Source organism: Budorcas taxicolor, chromosome 3, assembly GCF_023091745.1.
Source record: "Budorcas taxicolor isolate Tak-1 chromosome 3, Takin1.1, whole genome shotgun sequence".
Lineage (NCBI taxonomy): Eukaryota > Metazoa > Chordata > Mammalia > Artiodactyla > Bovidae > Budorcas > Budorcas taxicolor.
This window is the reverse complement of record NC_068912.1, coordinates 102,993,286-103,012,697: the sequence shown is the minus strand read 5'-3', so window position 1 is coordinate 103,012,697 and position 19,412 is coordinate 102,993,286. Positions and strand designations below refer to the sequence as shown.

General features: G+C 48.1%; 1 protein-coding gene across 1 annotated transcript in view; it reads left to right on the top strand.

The window, feature by feature from the left end:
• Positions 1-19,412, top strand: part of CFAP57 (cilia and flagella associated protein 57) — a 67,591-nt gene that overhangs the window by 27,130 nt on the left and 21,049 nt on the right. The window contains exons 10-16 of the mRNA XM_052637683.1: positions 551-724; positions 3,369-3,530; positions 7,315-7,470; positions 8,565-8,658; positions 9,263-9,453; positions 13,234-13,407; positions 16,945-17,103. Of these exons, the coding sequence (XP_052493643.1) occupies positions 551-724; positions 3,369-3,530; positions 7,315-7,470; positions 8,565-8,658; positions 9,263-9,453; positions 13,234-13,407; positions 16,945-17,103 (1,110 nt within the window). The remainder of the gene's footprint in view (positions 1-550; positions 725-3,368; positions 3,531-7,314; positions 7,471-8,564; positions 8,659-9,262; positions 9,454-13,233; positions 13,408-16,944; positions 17,104-19,412) is intronic.

Below are 19,412 nucleotides of genomic sequence, written 5' to 3'. Positions count from 1 at the left end.
TAATTCCCTGACAGTGTAGTTTTGTTCCCATAATGGACATTAATAACTATTTGCTGAATAAATTTATGATCCACATCCCATTATTAGTTTGAGATACACGATAGAATAGCAGTCGAGAGCATACTCTCGGGAGCCTGAGTGTAGGTGGGTGAGTTGAGGTAACTTACCTAGCATCTCTGTGTCTCTGTGGCTCTGTTTCATCATCTTTAAAATAGGGATGACGGTAACTGCCTGAAAGGGTTTTTGTGAGGGTTAAATGAGTTACAACCTGTAAAAGCAGTAGAATGCTGCTGGGTATCTTATGAAAGTTTCCTTAGTGTTATTCCTAACTCCTAGAACTGTTTACTCATCAGTCAAGCTGCCAAGAAATATTTAGTTTGTGCCCTTTTATATGCTAGACACTATGCCAGATGCTAAAAGGGGTGGAAAACACATTTTAAAATCCAGAAGTTGCCCTAATGATGGTATTAAAAGCAAGGAGGAGAATGACCTGGGGACACTGGGGACACGGTTTAGCCCCTCGCCCTGAACAGAGCTGGCTGTGTTTCAGGTAATTCGAGAGATGTCAGCATTTGACGTCACCTACACAGCCATCGTCATCTCCCACTCCGGACGCATGATGTTTGTGGGCACCTCCGTGGGAACCATCCGTGCGATGAAGTACCCGCTCCCTCTGCAGAAAGAATTCAATGAGTACCAGGCCCACGCAGGTCCTGTGACCAAGGTGAGGGGGACCATTTCCCTGGGGTTCAGTCCCAGATTCAGCTCTCGAGAGATCCACCTGGTCCTGTCCGCTGTGTACCTGCTTTATCCCTTCTCCCTCCCAGCATCTTTTCTCTCCCCTTATTTATCCAGCCAAGTTTTCAGTAAACACTTACTGGCTCTTAATACTCTGTTTGAACTACCCCCAGGAATTTGTCCTAGGAAGTGGTCAGAGGTGCCCCTGAAGATTTATGTACAAGATTGTTCATCATATTATTTTGCATAATAATATGGGCCATTTGAGAGATGCTGTAGGGCCCTGCTCAGCTGTCCTCTACAGGCCAGCACCCTCATGTCCCAGCTGCTAATGGCTCACAGCTGTCCTTCTCCACAGAGTTGTTCTGGACTGAAAGGAGACATAGCCCAGGAGATGAGCCCCCATCCGTCCCCAGGGGCAATAACATGAGCACACATTTGTAAATTGTCCTTCCATCCCCCCTTGTGAAAAAAGCAGTGTCCTTGTTTGCAATGGGATCCTGAAGAACAGGCTCTGGGAAATGTGTTCTCTCTCCCTCCTCCCTCTCTTAACTCCAGTTGAACAATACCAGCCCCTGAGGTTTTTCATTAAGTCCCAAACTTTAAATTGACTTGCCTGCAGACACATCCTTATTAGGAAAGGACTTTTTCATTATAAACTAGAACATTCCTGTACTGAACCTGAGTCTTGGGTCCAGAGTAAATTACTCTCACATATCTCCCCACTTTGCTTTAGAACCACTAAATTCTGTGGATGTTTACTTTCCTGATTATAAAAGCAAGACATGTTTATTTTAGGAATGAAAATCCTAATGGCATCATCATTGATATACTGATGCATTTTCTTCTGCATTTTTGTGCATATGCTTTAAATAAATTAAGATCATACTGTATGTCCTCTTCTGTTGGGTGCTTTTTTAAAATTTGTGCTATTGTAGGCATTTTTTTTGAACAATTAAATATTCCTCAAAAGCATGATTTTAGCAGCTATTCAAATATCCTATCACAATGATGGATCATAACTTATTAAACTCATCTCTTACAACTGGGCATTTAAATTATCCCATGAGCTCATGAATATCCTAGTCTGTAGATTCCTATGAGCATCTCTGATTATTCCCTAAGACTAAATGTCTAGACAGAGAGTGAATCCTGAGGGAAAGAGAATGGCCATTTTTAAAGTTCTTGACACATTTTGGTGATTGTGAGAAGAGAGTTTCCATAGTTGATAACTTCAGTTTTCATTTTTTATTTTGAAGTAACTATAGATTCACAAGAAATCTAAAAGATAGCATCAAGGTCCTGGGGCTCCTCACTCAGCTTCCCCCAATAGTTACATCTGATGCACAGCATCAAACCAGAAAACTGACGTGGTACACAAGGTGGGGTCCCGTGTCATTGTTTCTCATGCATAGGCATGTGCAACCACCACTGCACGCAAGACACAGAACTATTCCGGCACCACGAAGAGCTCCGTCCTGCCCCCATCATAGTCCCACCACCATGCCTAGTCCTCGGCAACCGCTAATTCAGTTTCCATTTCTATAACGTTGACACCTTGATCATTTTATGTAAATTATCATACAGTATATATATGAAATTATCAAGATGTCAACGTTATAGAAATGGAAAATAATCATACAGTACCTGGAGAAGGGAATGGCGACCCACTCCAGTATTCTTGCCTGGAGAATTCCATGGACAGAGGGGCCTGGCAGGCTACAGTCCAGGGGTCGCAAAGGGTCAGACACAACTAAGCGACTAACACACAATCATACAGTATATGACCATTTGAGAGGAGCTTTTTTTCACTCAGCATAATACTTTTGATCTCCATGTCAGTTATTTCATATATCAATACTTTATTCTGTTTTCTCTGAGTAGAATTCCATGGTAAGGGTGTGCCATGATTTTACTGTCTACCCCTTGTAAGATATTTGAGTTTACCCCATAGGTCTTGGGCTGCTACAAGTAAAATTGCTATGAACAACTCCATACTGGCTTTTATGTTAACATAAGTTCATTTCTCTGGGGTAAATGCCCAGGAACACTGTTGCTGAATCATATATTGCAAGTATGTTTATTTAGTTTTTCAAGAAACTGCCGAGCTGTTTCCTATTCCTTTCAGCAATACACGAAAGATCCAGTTTCTCTGCGTCATTGCCAGCATTTAGTTTTATCACTTTTTTTTTATTTTAGCTGTTCTGATAGGAATATAGTGACATTTCATCATAGTCTTCATTTGCATTTTCTTAATGACTAATAATGTTAAATATCTTTTCATGTGTTTATTTACCATCTGTATTACTTCTCCATTGAGATGTCTCTGTATCTTTTGCCCACTTCCTAATTGGATTATTGGTTTGTTTTTTTTTAACGGTTGATTCTTTCGTGTACCTAATAATTGACTCTGAAGATTCCAAATCCACAGAGAACATATACTGGCCTCATCTTTTCATTCATCCCCAGAAGCCCTTGAGGGTTCCTGTCTCACTCTTTTCTGAGATCGAATCTTCCTCCCTGGGAGGCTGTGCCCGGGCCTGCATGGGGTGGGGATCTTGCGCAACCACTGACTCTGCCCTGGTCTGCACGGCCTGGGAAAGCCTCCTCACCATGCTCGTTCTCCTCAGATGTCGCTCACCTTTGACGACCAGTTCCTGCTGAGCGTTGCCGAGGATGGCTGCCTGTTCACCTGGAAGGTCTTCGATAAGGATGGTCGGGGAATCAAGCGAGAGAGGGAGGTGGGCTTTGCTGAAGAGGTGCTCGTTACCAAGACAGACATGGAAGAGAAGGTAAGAACTGGATCTGACGAAGAGCAACAGGGGAATTGCCTGTCAGACTGTGTCCAGGGTCCTGGGACCGGCATAGAGCCCCTCCCTGGCCTGGCTTCACCCGTGCCCAGTGCAGAGCACCCCCACCACCACCACCCTGTGTCCTTCCCACCCGCCTGTGCCTCTGCCATGTGGCCACTCTGACTTACACTGAGCTGTGCTCTCAGCCTGTGACCTAGCTCTCCTCTCCTACTCTTTGCAAGCAGGTGCTGCTGCTGCTAAGTCGCTTCAGTCGTGTCCAACTCTGTGTGACCCCATAGATGGCAGCCCACCAGGCTCCCCTGTCCCTGGGATTCTCCAGGCAAGAACACTGGAGTGGGTTGCCATTTCCTTCTCCAAGGCATGAAAGTGAAAAGTGAAAGTGAAGTCTCTCAGTTGTGTCCGACTCTTCGCGACCCCATGGACTGCCCCCCACCAGGCTCCTCCGTCCATGGGAGTTTCCAGGCAAGAGTACTGGAGTGGGGTGTCATTGCCTTCTCCTTGAAAGCAGGGACTGTGACATAATTCACTTTAATGACCAACAGTTTCCAGCACATGCCAAGCATGTCGATAAATACTTACAAAATTAACGTGGCACACTGAATATTCCAGTTGTATCTGTGAAACTTAAATAACAGCTGGTATCTGGAACCTTTTTTTTTTTTTAAAAAAAAAAAAAAAGGTATTTATAAAACAGTCCTGAAATCCACTGCTTTCAATAGTAAGACAATAAAAGTAATAATATCCAGTAACCAACCTTTTGGGGGGGAGCTTCCCTGGTGGCTCAGTGGTAAAGAAGCCGCCTACCAATGCAGGAATCACAAGTTCAATCCCTGGGTCAGGAAGATCCCCTGGAGGAGGAAATGGCACCCACTCCAGTATTCTTGCCTTGGAGGAATTCAATGGACAGAGGAGCCTCGTGTGCTACAGTCCATGGAACTGCAAAGGAGCTGGACACGACTTAATGACTAAACAACAGCAAACCTTTTTTTTAGGTTTGCCACAAATCAAACACTGTGCTAATTACTTTATAAGTGTTTTCTCATTTAAATCCCACAACTGGAGAAGATACTATTGTTTTCCCCTATGTTTCAGGACATACTCTTGGAGAGGTTGAGTGGCATGTCCATGGTGCTGCTACACACAGAGCTATTGCAGTTAGGAGTAGGCGCAGAGCACCAATCCAGACTTCATCCACAGCCCGCTTCCATCATCATGGCCTCAGAGCACCTTTCCTCCTGTTGATCCAGCCAACAGTCCAATCACATGTGTTTGGAGTGCTCTGAGCCCTGTGCTCCCCGAGGAAGAAGCCCAGTGAGTGGTATTCTCTCAGGGCGTACAGAGCGTGCACAGCTGTGCACTCACTGCCGTTCATGCAGAGTTTAATGTGCATTCACTGAGTACCTGATGTTTGCTGGTCACTGGGGTTGCATGTGTGGAAAGACAAGCCGGGCCCTGTGATCAGGAAACTCACACTCACGCAAGGGACAGCGACAAGTGAAAGCAGCAGGACCGCAATGCCAAAAGGGCCCCATCGTAGGATGATAGTCCCCTGGGGACTCCCGGAGATCACTCTGGGAGCTCCCTGGAACTTTCTGCAGGAAAGGGAAGTGGGAGGAAAGGCTGAGGGAGAGCCTGTGACAGCTGGGGTCTAAGCTCCTGCAGGCAGGCACGTGTGTCTCCTCCTCCTCCTCCCTTTTCTCTCTTCTTCCCAGAGGGGAGAGGAAGACACCAAACAGGACACACCAGGCTGCACCAAAGCCTGAGGAGTCTGGGCCCTCCTGACCCCGCCCCCAGCTAGGCCTGACAGCGCTGCTGCCAACCGGAAGTGACCAGTGTGTGTTCCCCTCACTTCTTGAAATTCCCTTGTTTCTCAGGCTCCATGCGCCCACGCTCATCATTGCCTGTAAAGCCACTGACTGTTGCTCCCCAGCAACCTCCCTGGCCCTTTCTTCACCTGGCCTTAAAAGTCACCTTGCCCAGAATTCCCAACTCTCACTTTTTCTTTATCCTCTTTCTGACATTCTGTGTAACTTTGTGATTCACCCAGGCTGAATTAGTCATTAGTCATTCATTTATTCATGCATCCAACTAGTACTTGCAGAGGGATCTGCCATGTGCCAGACACTGTGCTAGATCTGGGATTACAGAAATGAAAGACATAGACAGTCCTGGAGCTTATATCACGGGAGAAGGTGTGGGTAAAATTTTATTCATTTATTTATTTTGGCCCTGCCACAAGGCTTGCAGGATCTTAGTTCTTCAGCCAGCAATTGCACCCACACCTTTGGCAGTGAAAGCATGGAGTCCTAGTCACTAGACAGCCGGGGGAATCAGATGTGTAGTGAGTGTTAGGAAGGAAACGGTGCTGTGAGAGCACAAACAAGGGGCCCTGACCCAAGCAGACTGGTGTCTGAGGAAGTGAGCCTTGAACAGAGCCTCCAGGACATGAATGTATGCAGATGGGTGAGGGAGAGTGCTCTGAGGAGGATGCCCCTAGCTAGTGGGGCTGGAGTGGAGGGGGTGCTGCAGAGAAAGGTTGGAGCTGAAGCAGAGAGAGGAGGTGAGGGGGCTTTTATAGCAGATTTTAGACTTTGGAGATGGTCCCTAAGGCCCCATTGATGATCTGAGTTAGGCAATGACTTGATAGACTTTCATCTGGAGAGACTTCTCGGCAGCAGCCACGTGGAGAAGGACAGAGGCAGGAGGATGAGCAAGTGCTTCCAGTGCAGCGTGTCAGAACCTGTGGTTCCAGCCAATAAATGTATCCCACTCGTCCCCCGAAGACCCCTGGGGCCACATGTTCATCTGATAAGTGTTTATTTTGTGCTGACTCTGTTGCTGGTCCTGTGCTGGGCTCCCAGGATAAAGCCCGGAAGCAAGCCAGGCCAGGGCAACCCTCAGGGAATGGTCTGGTCAAGGGAGGTGAACTTCACCCATAGTCCTCTCACTCATCTTCACCACATCAGGTACCATTCCCTAAAACCTCTCCAGAATCTTTCCACTCTGATCTGCTCCCCGACCTCTGGCCAGGCCCTTACCATTGCCCACCAGGACTGTGCAGGGCCCCTCAACTAATGCATCTGCCCTCAGTCCTTCTCTAGCCCAGCCTGGGGACACACTGCCTGGCTTTGGGCACTTCTCACAATTGGTGATGTTATGTCTACCTGGCTGATTCAGTAACCGGTAAGGTGCATGGAGGCAGGAGCCCTGATTCAACAAATACTTTTTGAATGCCTACTGTGTGTTCAGCACCATCTAGGTACCTGAAATACATCAGTATATAAAACCAACGAAGATCTCAGCCTTCTTGGAGATTGAATTCTAGTGGGGGATGAAGACAAAAGGCAATAAGCAAAATAATACATAACATTTAAAAGTGCCAAGATCTAAGGGGATAATGAAAAGTAGAGCAGGGTAAGGGGTGGGGAGTCAGTGCTGGGAATGGGAATAGCAAGGGGAAGGAAGCAGGATTAAATCAGGTCCATGTAGACCTGACTGAGCAGGTGACATTTAAGCATATTTGCAGGAGAGATGTGCGTTATTAGCATAATGCCTGTCACTCAGTGGAGCTCCACACTGAATAGGTGTTTTGGAGACAGGAAGAAGCTCATATGTCTCCAAGTGTCTGATCTGTGTCTTATGTGGAAAGATAACGCATGCTCTGAGCAGAGCTGCAGGTCCCAGGGAGCTCAAGGCCACAGGTTTAAATAGTCCGATTCAGCCGCACTGTGACTGTTCTTGATTCTGTGTCCTTCTCCCAAAGGCTCAGGTTATGTTGGAGCTGAAGACTCGTGTGGAAGAATTAAAAATGGAGAATGAGTATCAGCTTCGACTAAAGGATATGAACTATTCTGAGAAGATTAAGGAGCTAACAGACAAGTTTCTCCAGGAAATGGAGTCCTTGAAAACAAAAAACCAGGTCTGTTGAATCAACAGCCTCAAATAAGAAATTTCACATTCACTCAAGACAACTAGCACTCGCTCAAACAATAAGACACATGATAATGTTGATAACATCAGAAATGCTTAGAGCAAAGTGCTAAGTGGAAAAAGAGAAAAAAGCAGAATATAAAAAACTCCTTATGGGGAATGCTACTAACGAGGTAAAATAGCTACACCTAGAGCGATTTTTAAGAAAATAGATAAAGATATGACCATCTCTGGAAGTTGAGATTGTGGACAGTTTGAATTTAGTTCTTTTTGCTTTTCTATAATTTCCAAATTCTCCACTAGGAGAATATGTTACCTTTCTGATAAAGAGAGACTGACTTAATAGCAAAATGAAAAGTGACAAGAAAAATAAAGTATGGAAAGAGAAAGCTTACAGAATATTGATCTCCAGATTGTCAGTAAGTTAAGTAAAATTAGTCTAAATGGCCTTCTTGTTATTAACATTGGTCCAAGATTCTCCTGGAATGATTTTTCTCTTCTGTACAAACCTGCCTGGCCCTTCTTCCAACGCTGCCAGTTTTTTGCTCAAGTGGTATTTGGTTCTTTTATGTTATCTCTATGGGTCTAAAAACACCCTGGCAGTTAACTTTAGTATTTCATTCATTTAATCAACAAACATCAGTGCCCTCTGTACACAGAGTACAAAGTCAGGTCCCTCCCCTGTCTGCAAGGAGCTTTCCTGCTCCATTGAAGAAAACACTTTCTTAGAAGCTGACGCATTTACATATCCAAGGATTTCCTTTGAGAGCAATGTGCTGACAACAGAGGATTCAAATCAATCCTTACCTTTTCCACCCAAAAATCCATTTGGTGCCTGTCCGAAACTGAACTCATGATTGACAAGATCCATTTCACAGACGGGATCGGTATAGAGAGAATATAGAACTTTCAGAGCAGACTATAATACAGATAAAAATGATAGCTTGAATGTTGTTCATAGAACAACGTAAGGGCTTGGGAAATGTTTGTGAGTGAAGGAGGCTATTACTTAAACAATTGGTGCTTCTCACAGTGGTGCTTTCCGCAGACGTGTAGAAATGAGGATATTTGACTCTGTCTTAGGTTTTAAAAGCTGAAAAAGAGAAGCAGGATGTACTCCATCGTGAACGCATGGATGACCTCCTGGACAAACAGAGCCGGGAATTGCAAGACCTGGGTGAGGCCACCCCTGGGCAGAGGGCGGTTGGTTGGGGGCAAAGTCCGACAGCCCTCTGGATTCAACCCCAGTCTATAAGCAGCCTGCCTTTATCCCCTGGAGCTCACTGTGGTTTTTATTCCTGTGTATTTACTCATTCTTTAAACACAGGTTGAATACCTACTGCGTGCCAGTAGGAGATACAAAAAAGTGTGGGTTTGGAACCTAATAGGCTGCACTGGGTCCCAGACTCACCCTGACTTACTGGGTGCTCTAGAGAGTCACCTAACCTACCCCAGCCTCAGTTTACTCTTCCAAAAGATGGGGGCACTGATACCTGTTTTACATACTCAGGACATTTTTCTTGGCCCTGAACCCCCAAACATCCCTCTGCACTTTCCTGGAAACCTTTCTGCCTAACATCGAAGGGAGGGAATCAGGTTGCTTTATAAGACGGTAGCGTGGGGACCCTGTAAGGAAGATGGGTGTGCATTTGAATGTGGCCTGTCGAAGCAGAAGCTCTAGCTGGTGCTGGAAGGGAACGGAAAAGCAGCCAAGGCTCCTGAGTGTCCCCGGGGCTGGTGCTACCATCCCTCCTGAAGTAACCTTCCTTGCTTCTCTCCAGAATGTTGCAACAACCAAAAGTTGCTTCTGGAATATGAGAAGTACCAGGAGTTGCAGCTCAAGTCCCAGAGGATGCAAGAGGAGTACGAGAAGCAGCTTCGGGATAACGATGAGACCAAGAGCCAGGCCCTGGAGGAGCTGACTGAGTTTTATGAGGCCAAACTGCAGGAGAAAACCACCCTCCTGGAAGAGGTACTCACAGGAAGCCGAGCTGTGCCTCCTGTTCACAGTGCCATCCCGCAGCCCTTGCCCGGGAACAGCCCTGAGAGCCGTGGGGAGCCTCGCTTGACCTCCTTTTCCTTCCCCACCTTCCTTCCTGAGTGTGCTTCGTGGCCTTGTTTAGTGCTGTTTCTGTGTTTGTGTCCCTGGCAGCTAGGGGCCTCCCTGAGTGGGGAGGTGCTCAGCCTTTCAGACCGCAGTTCCTTGGCTAGACTAAGTTCATCCCCATTGCTCTCTGCTAACTGTTATCTTCACCGGGAGAGCTTTCTAGCAGAAGCCTGTAGAACCTGGAGACGGACTAGGTACCTGAGCCATGGGGAAGGTGGTTGCCTGAAACCCTTTGTAGCTCCTTATGTCTCACAAGATAAAATCATTCCTTCACGGACTCAACAAACAGACCTGTGTTACAGGTTTACCAGCATAAGTGCTGGGTGGTCAAGCAAAGTGAAATATGGGGCCCGGTTCTCGGTTGGGTGAGAGAGGCGGTCACACAGACTAATGTTCATCAAAATGTAGATGGGACAGTCGGGGACGCAGACACAGAGCACCTCCCCTCTCCACCTCCTAACCCTCCACCCACCCCCCACATCCCCTGCCGCTGGCCTGCAAGGTCAGAAAAGGCTGGTAGGAGCTACTGAGATCCTGGAGGCATGGAAGCTGGGATTAACCAGGAGACAGGGAAATGCAGGAGGTTAAGAGAGAGCGTCCAGGCAGAGCAAAGTCATCGAATCTTCCAGCAGATGGGGTTGCCGCAATATCTCATTTCCTGAGATGAAGAGAAAATTGAGAGAGGCCAGATGGTCTCCTTTTTGACACAAAATTCTGGCAGATGGTGTTCTGAGAGTGAGGGGGCAGGAGAGTCATGAAGGTGTGGAGTGATTTGGGGGTTTTTTGGTGGTTTTTTTTGGCTGCTCTGGGTCTTCGTTACGGTGCATGGTCTTAGTTGCCTCATGTCATATGGGATCTTAGTTCCCCAGCCGGAAACTGAACCCACTTTGGAAGGCACATTGTTAACCACTGGACCACCAGGGAAGTCCCCATATGGAGTGATTTTTGAAGGGAATGATCAAGAAGAGGATGAACAGGTCTGTAGCTCAAGGCCTAGCTGCCTGGGACTAATTCTGGCTGCAGTCACACACACCACACACACACCCCCACCCCCACCCCGCCCAGCCTATGTGCTTTTCCACAGCAGGGCTCTGAGCGTAAACGTGTGAGCAAGGAAGGCACAGGGCAGCCCTGACCCAGAGCCGGGGCTTCACCAAGTGGTGAAAATAATGGTCTGCTGGGAACCAGCCACTGGGTCCAGGCCAGAGTCAGTAAGGAACCAAGAGACAGTGGATGAATCGAGACTGGGCCAGGGAACGTGGTAAGGTTGAGAGCCAGGGTGGCATACCTGGGATCCAACAGAGAAGTCACCTGTGCTCAGAGAACAGGGCCTGTATTTTAAGGCTCAGAGGTGGCACCATGTCCAGGGGGTGGGCCTGAGAGTGGGTGCAGAAAGATAGGGTCACAGCACCAGGAGACATCTAGGGTCCTCTGTAACCACCCTGATGATGGCAGGGAAGCTGCTGAGTCAGCATCCAGACGTCCTTGGTGAACTGGGACACTGCCCAGGTGGTGGAGGTAAACTCAGTACGAAGTAGAGGGTGGAGGCCCCACAGACTTGGCAGAGGCTGAGCTCAGATAGCAGAGAGAGAGCCAAGAGAATTCCACCCCCACCCCAGCCCACCTGATTCCAGTTCTACAGTGTGAGGAATGCTGCCTAGCTGCCCTGCCTACCTGCCCAGCCCCATTTCCGGTTGCCCCATCCAGCTTCCCACATCCAATGATGTGGAGCCTCCGGAATTCTTCTACACCAACCTCTGAGCCCCTGCTCAGGATGATGCTTTTTCACTTGGCTGCTGGTGTGCACCCTCAGGGACTCAGGACAAGAGCCAACTCCTTGACAATTTTCCCCTAACCCCTCACCCTCCTCCTTCCCCTTTTACAGGGCTAGGCATCCCTCTGTGTTCTCAAGGCCCCCAGACCCCTTTGGTCCGTGTGGCTTATACGACAACATCTCAGTCTACTGGGCTCTGCTTTTAGGGTGAATGGATCCTCCCAGAGTAGCGAGAGGCCAGCCTTCCTCCCCAGACCTCTCACCACTGTACATAACAAGGCTTTTTTTCTTTTGAGTCAGCAGGATTTCAACTCAGAACTTTCCTAGAGAGATGCCTCCCAAATGTCATCTTACTAAGCTGACTGGGATTCTTCTACTTTTTAGCAGCATCTCTTAGATCAAGAGCAGGGGCTGGTGGGCCCCTCTAGGTTACAGACGGAGTCCACTGGCCAGACTTCCATCCAGCAAGAGTCTGGCCAAGAGAAGCCTTTGTCAGGAAGTCATTGAGCTCAGTTTTAAAACCACCTGCCTCTCTCACTCTGCAAAACACTCGGTCAAGGGATGGTATATGCAACCTGGGAGAATGCCAGGGTCAGAATCAGAAGAAAGCCACTGATTCTGCTGAGTTCTACAATGTCCCCCTCCAAGCAGCAGTGAGCAAGGGCTCCTGCCCCAGTCACTCCCCACGCTCCACCAGGCAGAGCTTGTTCTCCCAGCATCTGAGCTCTAGGCCTTTACTGATTCAGCACCAACTCTATACCGTATACTGTGCTGGGTATTCACTGCGGTGGACAGAGATGTGGCCCTGCCATCGTGGAGCCTCCATGTCAAACAGGCATTTATTACGTGATGGGGGATATACAGGCTTCACACAGGAAATGATACCTCAACCGAGAGCTGGAGGAAATGTCAGAGAAAGCCACGGGAAGAGGCTAGAACTGGAGGTACAGCGAGTATCAAGGTCCTGTCGCTGAGGACCGTGCACACTGGGGGAACTGAAGTTAGTTCACGCTGGCAGGAGCTCAGGGCGGCAGTGATGGCTGAGGCTGGAGAGGTGAGCCAGGCCTGCCTCCTGAGAGTCTGTGGACCGGGTTCAAGAGTCCAGACTCTACTCTGAGGACAAGGGTGGGGCAGAGAAGGCTTTCAAGTTAGGGGCGGCATGACCAGGTGTGTGGTTTCGAAAGCTCCCCTCGACTAGAGGATGAGATCAGACTGGAGGGAAGCATGACCAGAGGCAGGAGGCCCGCTGGGAGGCTGAAAACAGTCCAGGCAAGAGATAATGGGGGCCTGGGCAGTGGCAGAGGCATAGAGAAGTGGATGGATTCAAGAGGTGGAAAGGGTGGTACTGATTGGATTAGGGAAGGGGGAGAAATTAAAAAGCCACTCATTCACTCAATATTTATTGTGTGCCTACTGTGTGCCGGTGTGCATTGTACACTGGGAACTCATGGTGGGCCTGATAGGCTAGGTTTTTACCCTCAGGGAACTTACATCTAATGGGAGAGACAATCAAGTAATTCCAGAAATAAATATAAAGTTGTAAGTATCACAAGTTTAGTGAAAGGAAGATAGAGGGAGGTGCTGGTGTCAGTGTGAAGAAAGCCAGAGGTGGAATGGTGGGTGTTCTGATGGGACAGGGATCAAAGCGATGGAGCGTGAGGCCTGATCTGGTAGGGAGAGAGGGACAGACAGGACAGGAAGAAAGTGGAAGGGCCAGTGGACCCACGGCCTTGTTTTCCATTTCTGTGTAACACTCGGTCTTTCATCCCCGTGATAGCCTTCGATGCTCACCTTGCCCTGGGCCCTCTGAGCTCCAAGGTGCCACCTGTCCCCACCTCCCGAGGCTCACACTCTTCTTCTCTCCACGCCAGGCACAGGAGGATGTCAGGCAGCAGCTGCGGGAGTTTGAAGAGACCAAGAAGCAGATTGAAGAAGATGAAGACCGTGAGATCCAAGACATCAAGACCAAATATGAGAAGAAGCTTCGGGATGAAAAGGAATCAAACCTGAGACTCAAAGGAGAAACAGGCATCATGAGGAAGAAGGTACCGGGCTGGTCTCTGAGAGGCATGGGGGGCAGGCCTGGACTGCACTGCAGAGAAAGCATGGGCTGGGTGGACGGACACGGAGTCAGCTAACAGTGGCTCTGCCCAGGGTAGGGGCCGGTGGGGTGGCGGGGACTGGCAGAATTCCCACCTGAATGTCCTCAGCTCCAGCAAGTGGGTTTGGAAAGCAGCGCCGGCCAGTGTGAAGGTTCCCCCTGCACAGACAGGCAGACAGATCCTTACCACACCCTCTAATGGGGTAACCGTTGGGGCTCGTCCTCCTCTCTCCTGTTTACAGGAGACAGGGAGGTTCACCATGGCGCTGGGGAACCCTTTGGGCTTTCCTTTATTGGCAAGTGGGATTTAGAGTTTCAGAGTTAAACCCTTAAAGTGGAAATAAGGTCTTTGGAGGTGAGATAGATAAAGTCTGCTCCTGGAGGTATCCTCAGGCCCTCAGCGTAGGGAGTCAGGGGTGCTCCTGGTCAGACACTGTTGGTGGGAGAAGGATTGGGAGTAGAGGGTACTTAGTTTACAAGGCGGGGGAGAGGTTTGTAGTCACTGACGGCCAGGCAAGGAGGCATTCAGTTCACAGATCTTTATAGAATTGCCAGTTCAGTTCAGTTCAGTTCAGCCGCTCGGTCATGTCCGACTCTTTGTGACCCCATGAATCGCAGCACGCCAGGCCTCCCTGTCCATCACCAACTCCCGCAGTTCACTCAAACTCAATGTCCATAGCGTCAGTGATGCCATCTAGCCATCTCATCCTCTGTCATCCCCTTTTCCTCCTGCCCTCAATCCCTCCCAGCATCAGAGTCTTTTCCAATGAGTCAGCTCTTCACATGAGGTGGCCAAAGTACTGGAGCTTCAGCTTTAGCATCATTCCTTCCAAAGAAATCCCAGGGTTGATCTCCTTTAGAATGGACTGGTTGGATCTCCTTGCAGTCCAAGGGACTCTCAGGAATCTTCTACAACACCACAGTTCAAAAGCATCAATTCTTTGGCACTCAGCTTTCTTCACAGTCCAACTCTCACATCCATACATGATGACTGGAAAAACCATAGCCTTGACTAGATGGACCTTAGCTGGCAAAGGATTGTCTCTGCTTTTCAATATGCTATCTAGGTTGGTCATAACTTTTCTTCCAAGGAGTAAGCATCTTTTAATTTCATGGCTGCAGTCACCTTCTGCAGTGATTTGGGAGCCCAAAAAAATAAAGTCTGACACTGTTTCCACTGTTTCCCCATCTATTTCCCATGAAGTGATGGGACCTGATGCCATGATCTTTGTTTTCTGAATGTTAAGCTTTAAGCCAACTTTTTCACTCTCCTCTTTCACTTTCATCAAGAGGCTTTTTAGTTCCTCTTCACTTTCTGCCATAAGGGTGACGTCATCTGCATATCTGAGGTTATTGATGTTTCTCCCGGCAATCTTGATTCCAGCTTGTGTTTCTTCCAGCCCAGCATTTCTCATGATGTACTCTGCATAGAATTTAAATAAGCAGGGTGACAATATACAGCATTGACGTACTCCTTTTCCTGTTTGGAACAAGTCTGTTGTTTCATGTCCAGTTCTAACTGTTGCTTCCTGACCTGCATACAGATTTCTCAAGAGGCAGGTCAAGTGATCTGGTATTCCCATCTCTTGAAAAATTTTCCACAGACTTAAATTGAAGAAAGTAGGGAAAACCACTAGACCATTCAGGTATGACCTAAATCAAATCCCTTATGCTTATACAGTGGAAGTGAGAAATAGATTTAAGGGGCTAGATCTGATAGATAGAGTACCTGATGAAGTATGGACTGAGGTTCGTGACATTGTACAGGAGACAGGGATCAAGACCATCCCCATGGAAAAGAAATGCAAAAAAGCAAAATGGCTGTCTGGGGAGGCCTTACAAATAGCTGTGAAAAGAAGAGAAGTAAAAAACAAAGGAGAAAAAGAAACATATAAGCATCTGAATGCAGAGTTCCAAAGAATAGCAAGAAGAGATAAGAAAGCCTTCCTCAGCGATCAGTGCAAAGAAATAGAGGAAAAGAACAGAATGGGGAAGACTAGAGATTTCTTCAAGAAAATTAGAGATACCAAGGGAACATTTCATGCAAAGATGGGCTTGATAAAGGACAGAAATGGTATGGACCTAACAGAAGCAGAAGATATTAAGAAGAGGTGGCAAGAATACACAGAAGAACTGTACAAAAGAGATCTTTATGACCAAGATAATTACAATGGTATGATCACTCACCTAGATCCAGGCATCCTGGAATGTGAAGTCAAGTGGGCCTTAGAAAGCATCACTACAAACAAAGCTAGTGAAGGTGATGGAATTCCAGTTGAGCTATGTCAAATCCTGAAAGATGATGCTGTGAAAGTGCTGCACTCAATATGCCAGCAAATTTGGAAAACTCAGCAGTGGCCACAGGACTGGAAAAAGTCAGTTTTCATCCCCATCCCAAACAAAAGCAGTGCCAAAGAATGCTCAAACTACTGCACAATTGCACTCATCTCACAGGCTAGTAAAGTAATGCTCAAAATTCTCCAAGCCAGGCTTTAGCAATTCGTGAACCGTGAACTTCCAGATGTTCAAGCTGGATTTAGAAAAGGCAGAGGAACCAGAGATCAAATTGCCAACATTCGCTGGATCATCAAAAAAGCAAGAGAGTTCCAGAAAAACATCTATTTCTGCTTTATTGACTATGCCAAAGCCTTTGACTGTGTGGGTCACAATAGACTTGCCAATTCCTCCCCCGAAACATTTAGCCTTTGTTGTCGTTCAGTTGCTCAATCATGTCTGACTCTTTGCGACCCCGTGGACTGCAGCCCGCCAGGCTTCCCTGTCCTTCACCATCTCCCAGAGTTTGCTCAAGCTCATGTCCATTGAGTTGGTGATGCCATCCAACCATCTCATCCTCTGTCATCCCCTTCTTCTGCCCTCAGTCTTTCCCAGCATCAGGGTCTTTTCCAGTGAGTCAGCTCTTTGCATCGGGTGGCCAAAGTATTGGAGCTTCAGCTTCAGCATCAGTCCTTCCAATGAATATTCACAGTTGACTTTCTTTAGGATTGACTACTTTGATCTCCTCGCAGTCCAAGGGACTCTCAAAAGTCTTCTCCAGCACCACAGTCCGAAAGAAGCCAAATGCAAAGCCAGTTCACATTCTTTCCTATTAGAAATCACACTACTAGTCAATCCAGGGGCAGTCATGCCTTGCCTTCCTAGACATGACTAAGATGGCTCATCACTTAGGTCACTCATCTGTGACCTTGATGGAGCATGGAGCCCGACCAGTGCAGTCGTGGGAAACTCTGGATCCGCCGGGGGAGCTGGTCTCTGGAGGCTCTCACGGCAGATATTCCTCCCTTGCATAAGGGATGGGACTGGATCTACTTGCACAGAAGGCCGCATTGCCCACTTGCCCTGGGAAATTCCTGACAGTCCCACATTCCGATGAGGAGCTCCTGAAAATCTACAGGCAGCGGGGAGGAATGGAGGTGAGTTCACAGGCTCCGGTGTTCTCTGCTGTTGCCGTTTGTTCCCCTAGTTCAGCAGCCTGCAGAAGGAGATTGAAGAGCGAACCAACGACATTGAGCTCCTGAAGGGGGAGCAGGTGAAGTTGCAAGGAGTCATCAAGTCCCTGGAGAAGGACATCATGGGCCTCAAGCGGGAGATCCAGGAGAGAGACGAGACGATTCAAGATAAGGTAAAGGCGCATCCTCCGTCCCCCCTCAGCTCCATCCTAGCTGGACCCAGGCCATGAGGACAAAGCTCTAGACAGACTCCTTGCATTTTGACCTCAATGGGGGATGAGCTGTCAGTGAAGTGCCTACTGTGTGGGTGGCACGGGGCTAAGTGCTGTCAATTCATCCCATTCAGTTCCCCTCAAAACGCCAGGGACCGTGAGCAACCCAGTTATATAGCTCAGGAAACTGGTTCCCAGGGCTAAGTGTCTCACCCAGGGTCGCAACAGTTTATAGGTGACAGACCTGCGGTAAGAACCTGAGTGCTGACTGCCAGGCCCCAGCTCGCCTCTGTGCCAGGCATCCCAGGGTGACCATCCCATGGACTGGGGGCAGCTCACCCACCACATCGCCCGTGTGGTCCCCCTGATCAGAAAGGAACTCCCCTGTGGCGAGCCCTGTAACCACTGGGGACCGCAGAAAGTGAAGTCACTTTTCTGAATAGCTTTCTCACAAAACAGTAAGACAGACGCCTCACCTGTTGTGAGGTACACCACCTCCGTATCCAACATCTCATCTCCTCCTGAGCAAATCCAGGCTCCTCACCCTCCTCTCATCCCCTCTGCCCTTGTTGCCTTATTTGGATGCAACTCCCGGGTGGTTGAGAACCTGGGTTTCTGCCTAGTGAGCTAGGTTCCTGGGCAGCCTTTTCCACTGGCCACATGGCAGCCTCAGGCAACTGACCCAAGCCTTGTTTTCTCACCTGTGAATGGGGTGCTCAGGGGGTCTGACAAAGACAAAATGAGACAGTGCCTGCATGTCATTTCAGCAAGTGAGCATTTGCGTTTATGCCTGGGCATTTTTTTAGGTAGGAGCCAAAGCTCTCTGCAGATTCTTAGAGTGTTTTTTTAATTCATTTTTATTGGTGTATAGTTGATGTACAATGTTGTGTTAGTTCCATGTGTACAGCAAAGTGAATCAGTTATCCATATGCGTAAATCTACTCCTTTTTAGAGTCTTTTCACATACAGGTCATTACAGAGTATTGAGTAAAGTTCCCTGTGCTGTAAGTAGGTCCTTGCTGCTGCTGCTAAGTCGCTTCAGTCATGTCCGACTCTGTGCGACCCCATAGTCAGCAGCCCCCCAGGCTCCTCCGTCCCTGGGATTCTCCAGGCAAGAACACTGGAGTGGGCTGCCATTTCCTTCTCCAGTGCATGAAAGTGAAAAGTGAAAGTGAGCTCGCTCAGTTGTTAGTTAGCTATTTTACATAGAGTAGGGTGTCTATATTAACCCCAATCTACTGATTTTTTGTGCCCCCCCACTTAAAGAGGGGTTTGACAAGAAAGAGGTTAAGACCTCTAGAAAACTGCACCAGCCTAACGGGTCTAACAGCCTTCCACCCTACTTCTCATCCAGGCTCCCTGCCTCCACACTCTGTAATCATTTCAGTCTCCCACTTTAAATTCTTTCGCAGCTCTCAACCGCATGTGGCAAGGGTCAGCAACCTTTTTTTTTTCTGTGAAGGGCAAGGTAGTAAATATTTTTGACTTTGCTGGCAGTGTGGTCTCTCTGCCACAGTTGCTCAGTTCCGCTCCAGTAGCATAAAATCAGTCATAGACAAGACATCAATGAATGGGCTTGGCTATGTTCCAATAAAACTTTATGAAAATAGGCAGAAGGTCAGGTTTGACCTGAGGGCTATAGCTAACCAGCTCCTGGCCTCCTGGATAAATTCTCAACTATTTAGACCCTTGCCTTCCTCCCCGCTTCCCCTCCAGCCCCATTTCTCACTGCCCCCATCTACCACCACCCTAACTCATGCAAGTCCTCGGCACCCTCGGTACACACCATGCCTTCTGTGTGCCAGCCTCTTCTACGACACCTGTCACCGTATGGGTTTATACTTGTTGGCACATCTGCTTTCCCAGCTAGTGCGTTCCCTATTAAGGGTGGGGACTATGGCATGTTTCTATTTGGAATTTGTAACCTTGGCAAAAGATCTCTGTTCAATAAATAACAGATAGGTCTACACTCCAGTTGTCATTGCCTTGCCCCAAGACTCAGTGGTGAAAAACTACTGTTTTATTATGCTTGCAGACTTGGTAGCTCTAGAATCTGGACAGGGTACAATGGGATGGCTTGTCCTTGTCCTTGATGTCTGGGTCCTAGTGGGACCTCAGTTGGGTGACTCCAGCAGCGGTGGGCTTGAAGACCAACAGCCAATGTGGCTTCTTCAGCCCCCTCTCCAGCCGCTTGGCCAGCATGGCTGGAATGCTGGGCTTAGCTGGGACTGTTGACAGAGCAGCTCTCCAGCCTACAGGTCTCAGAGTGG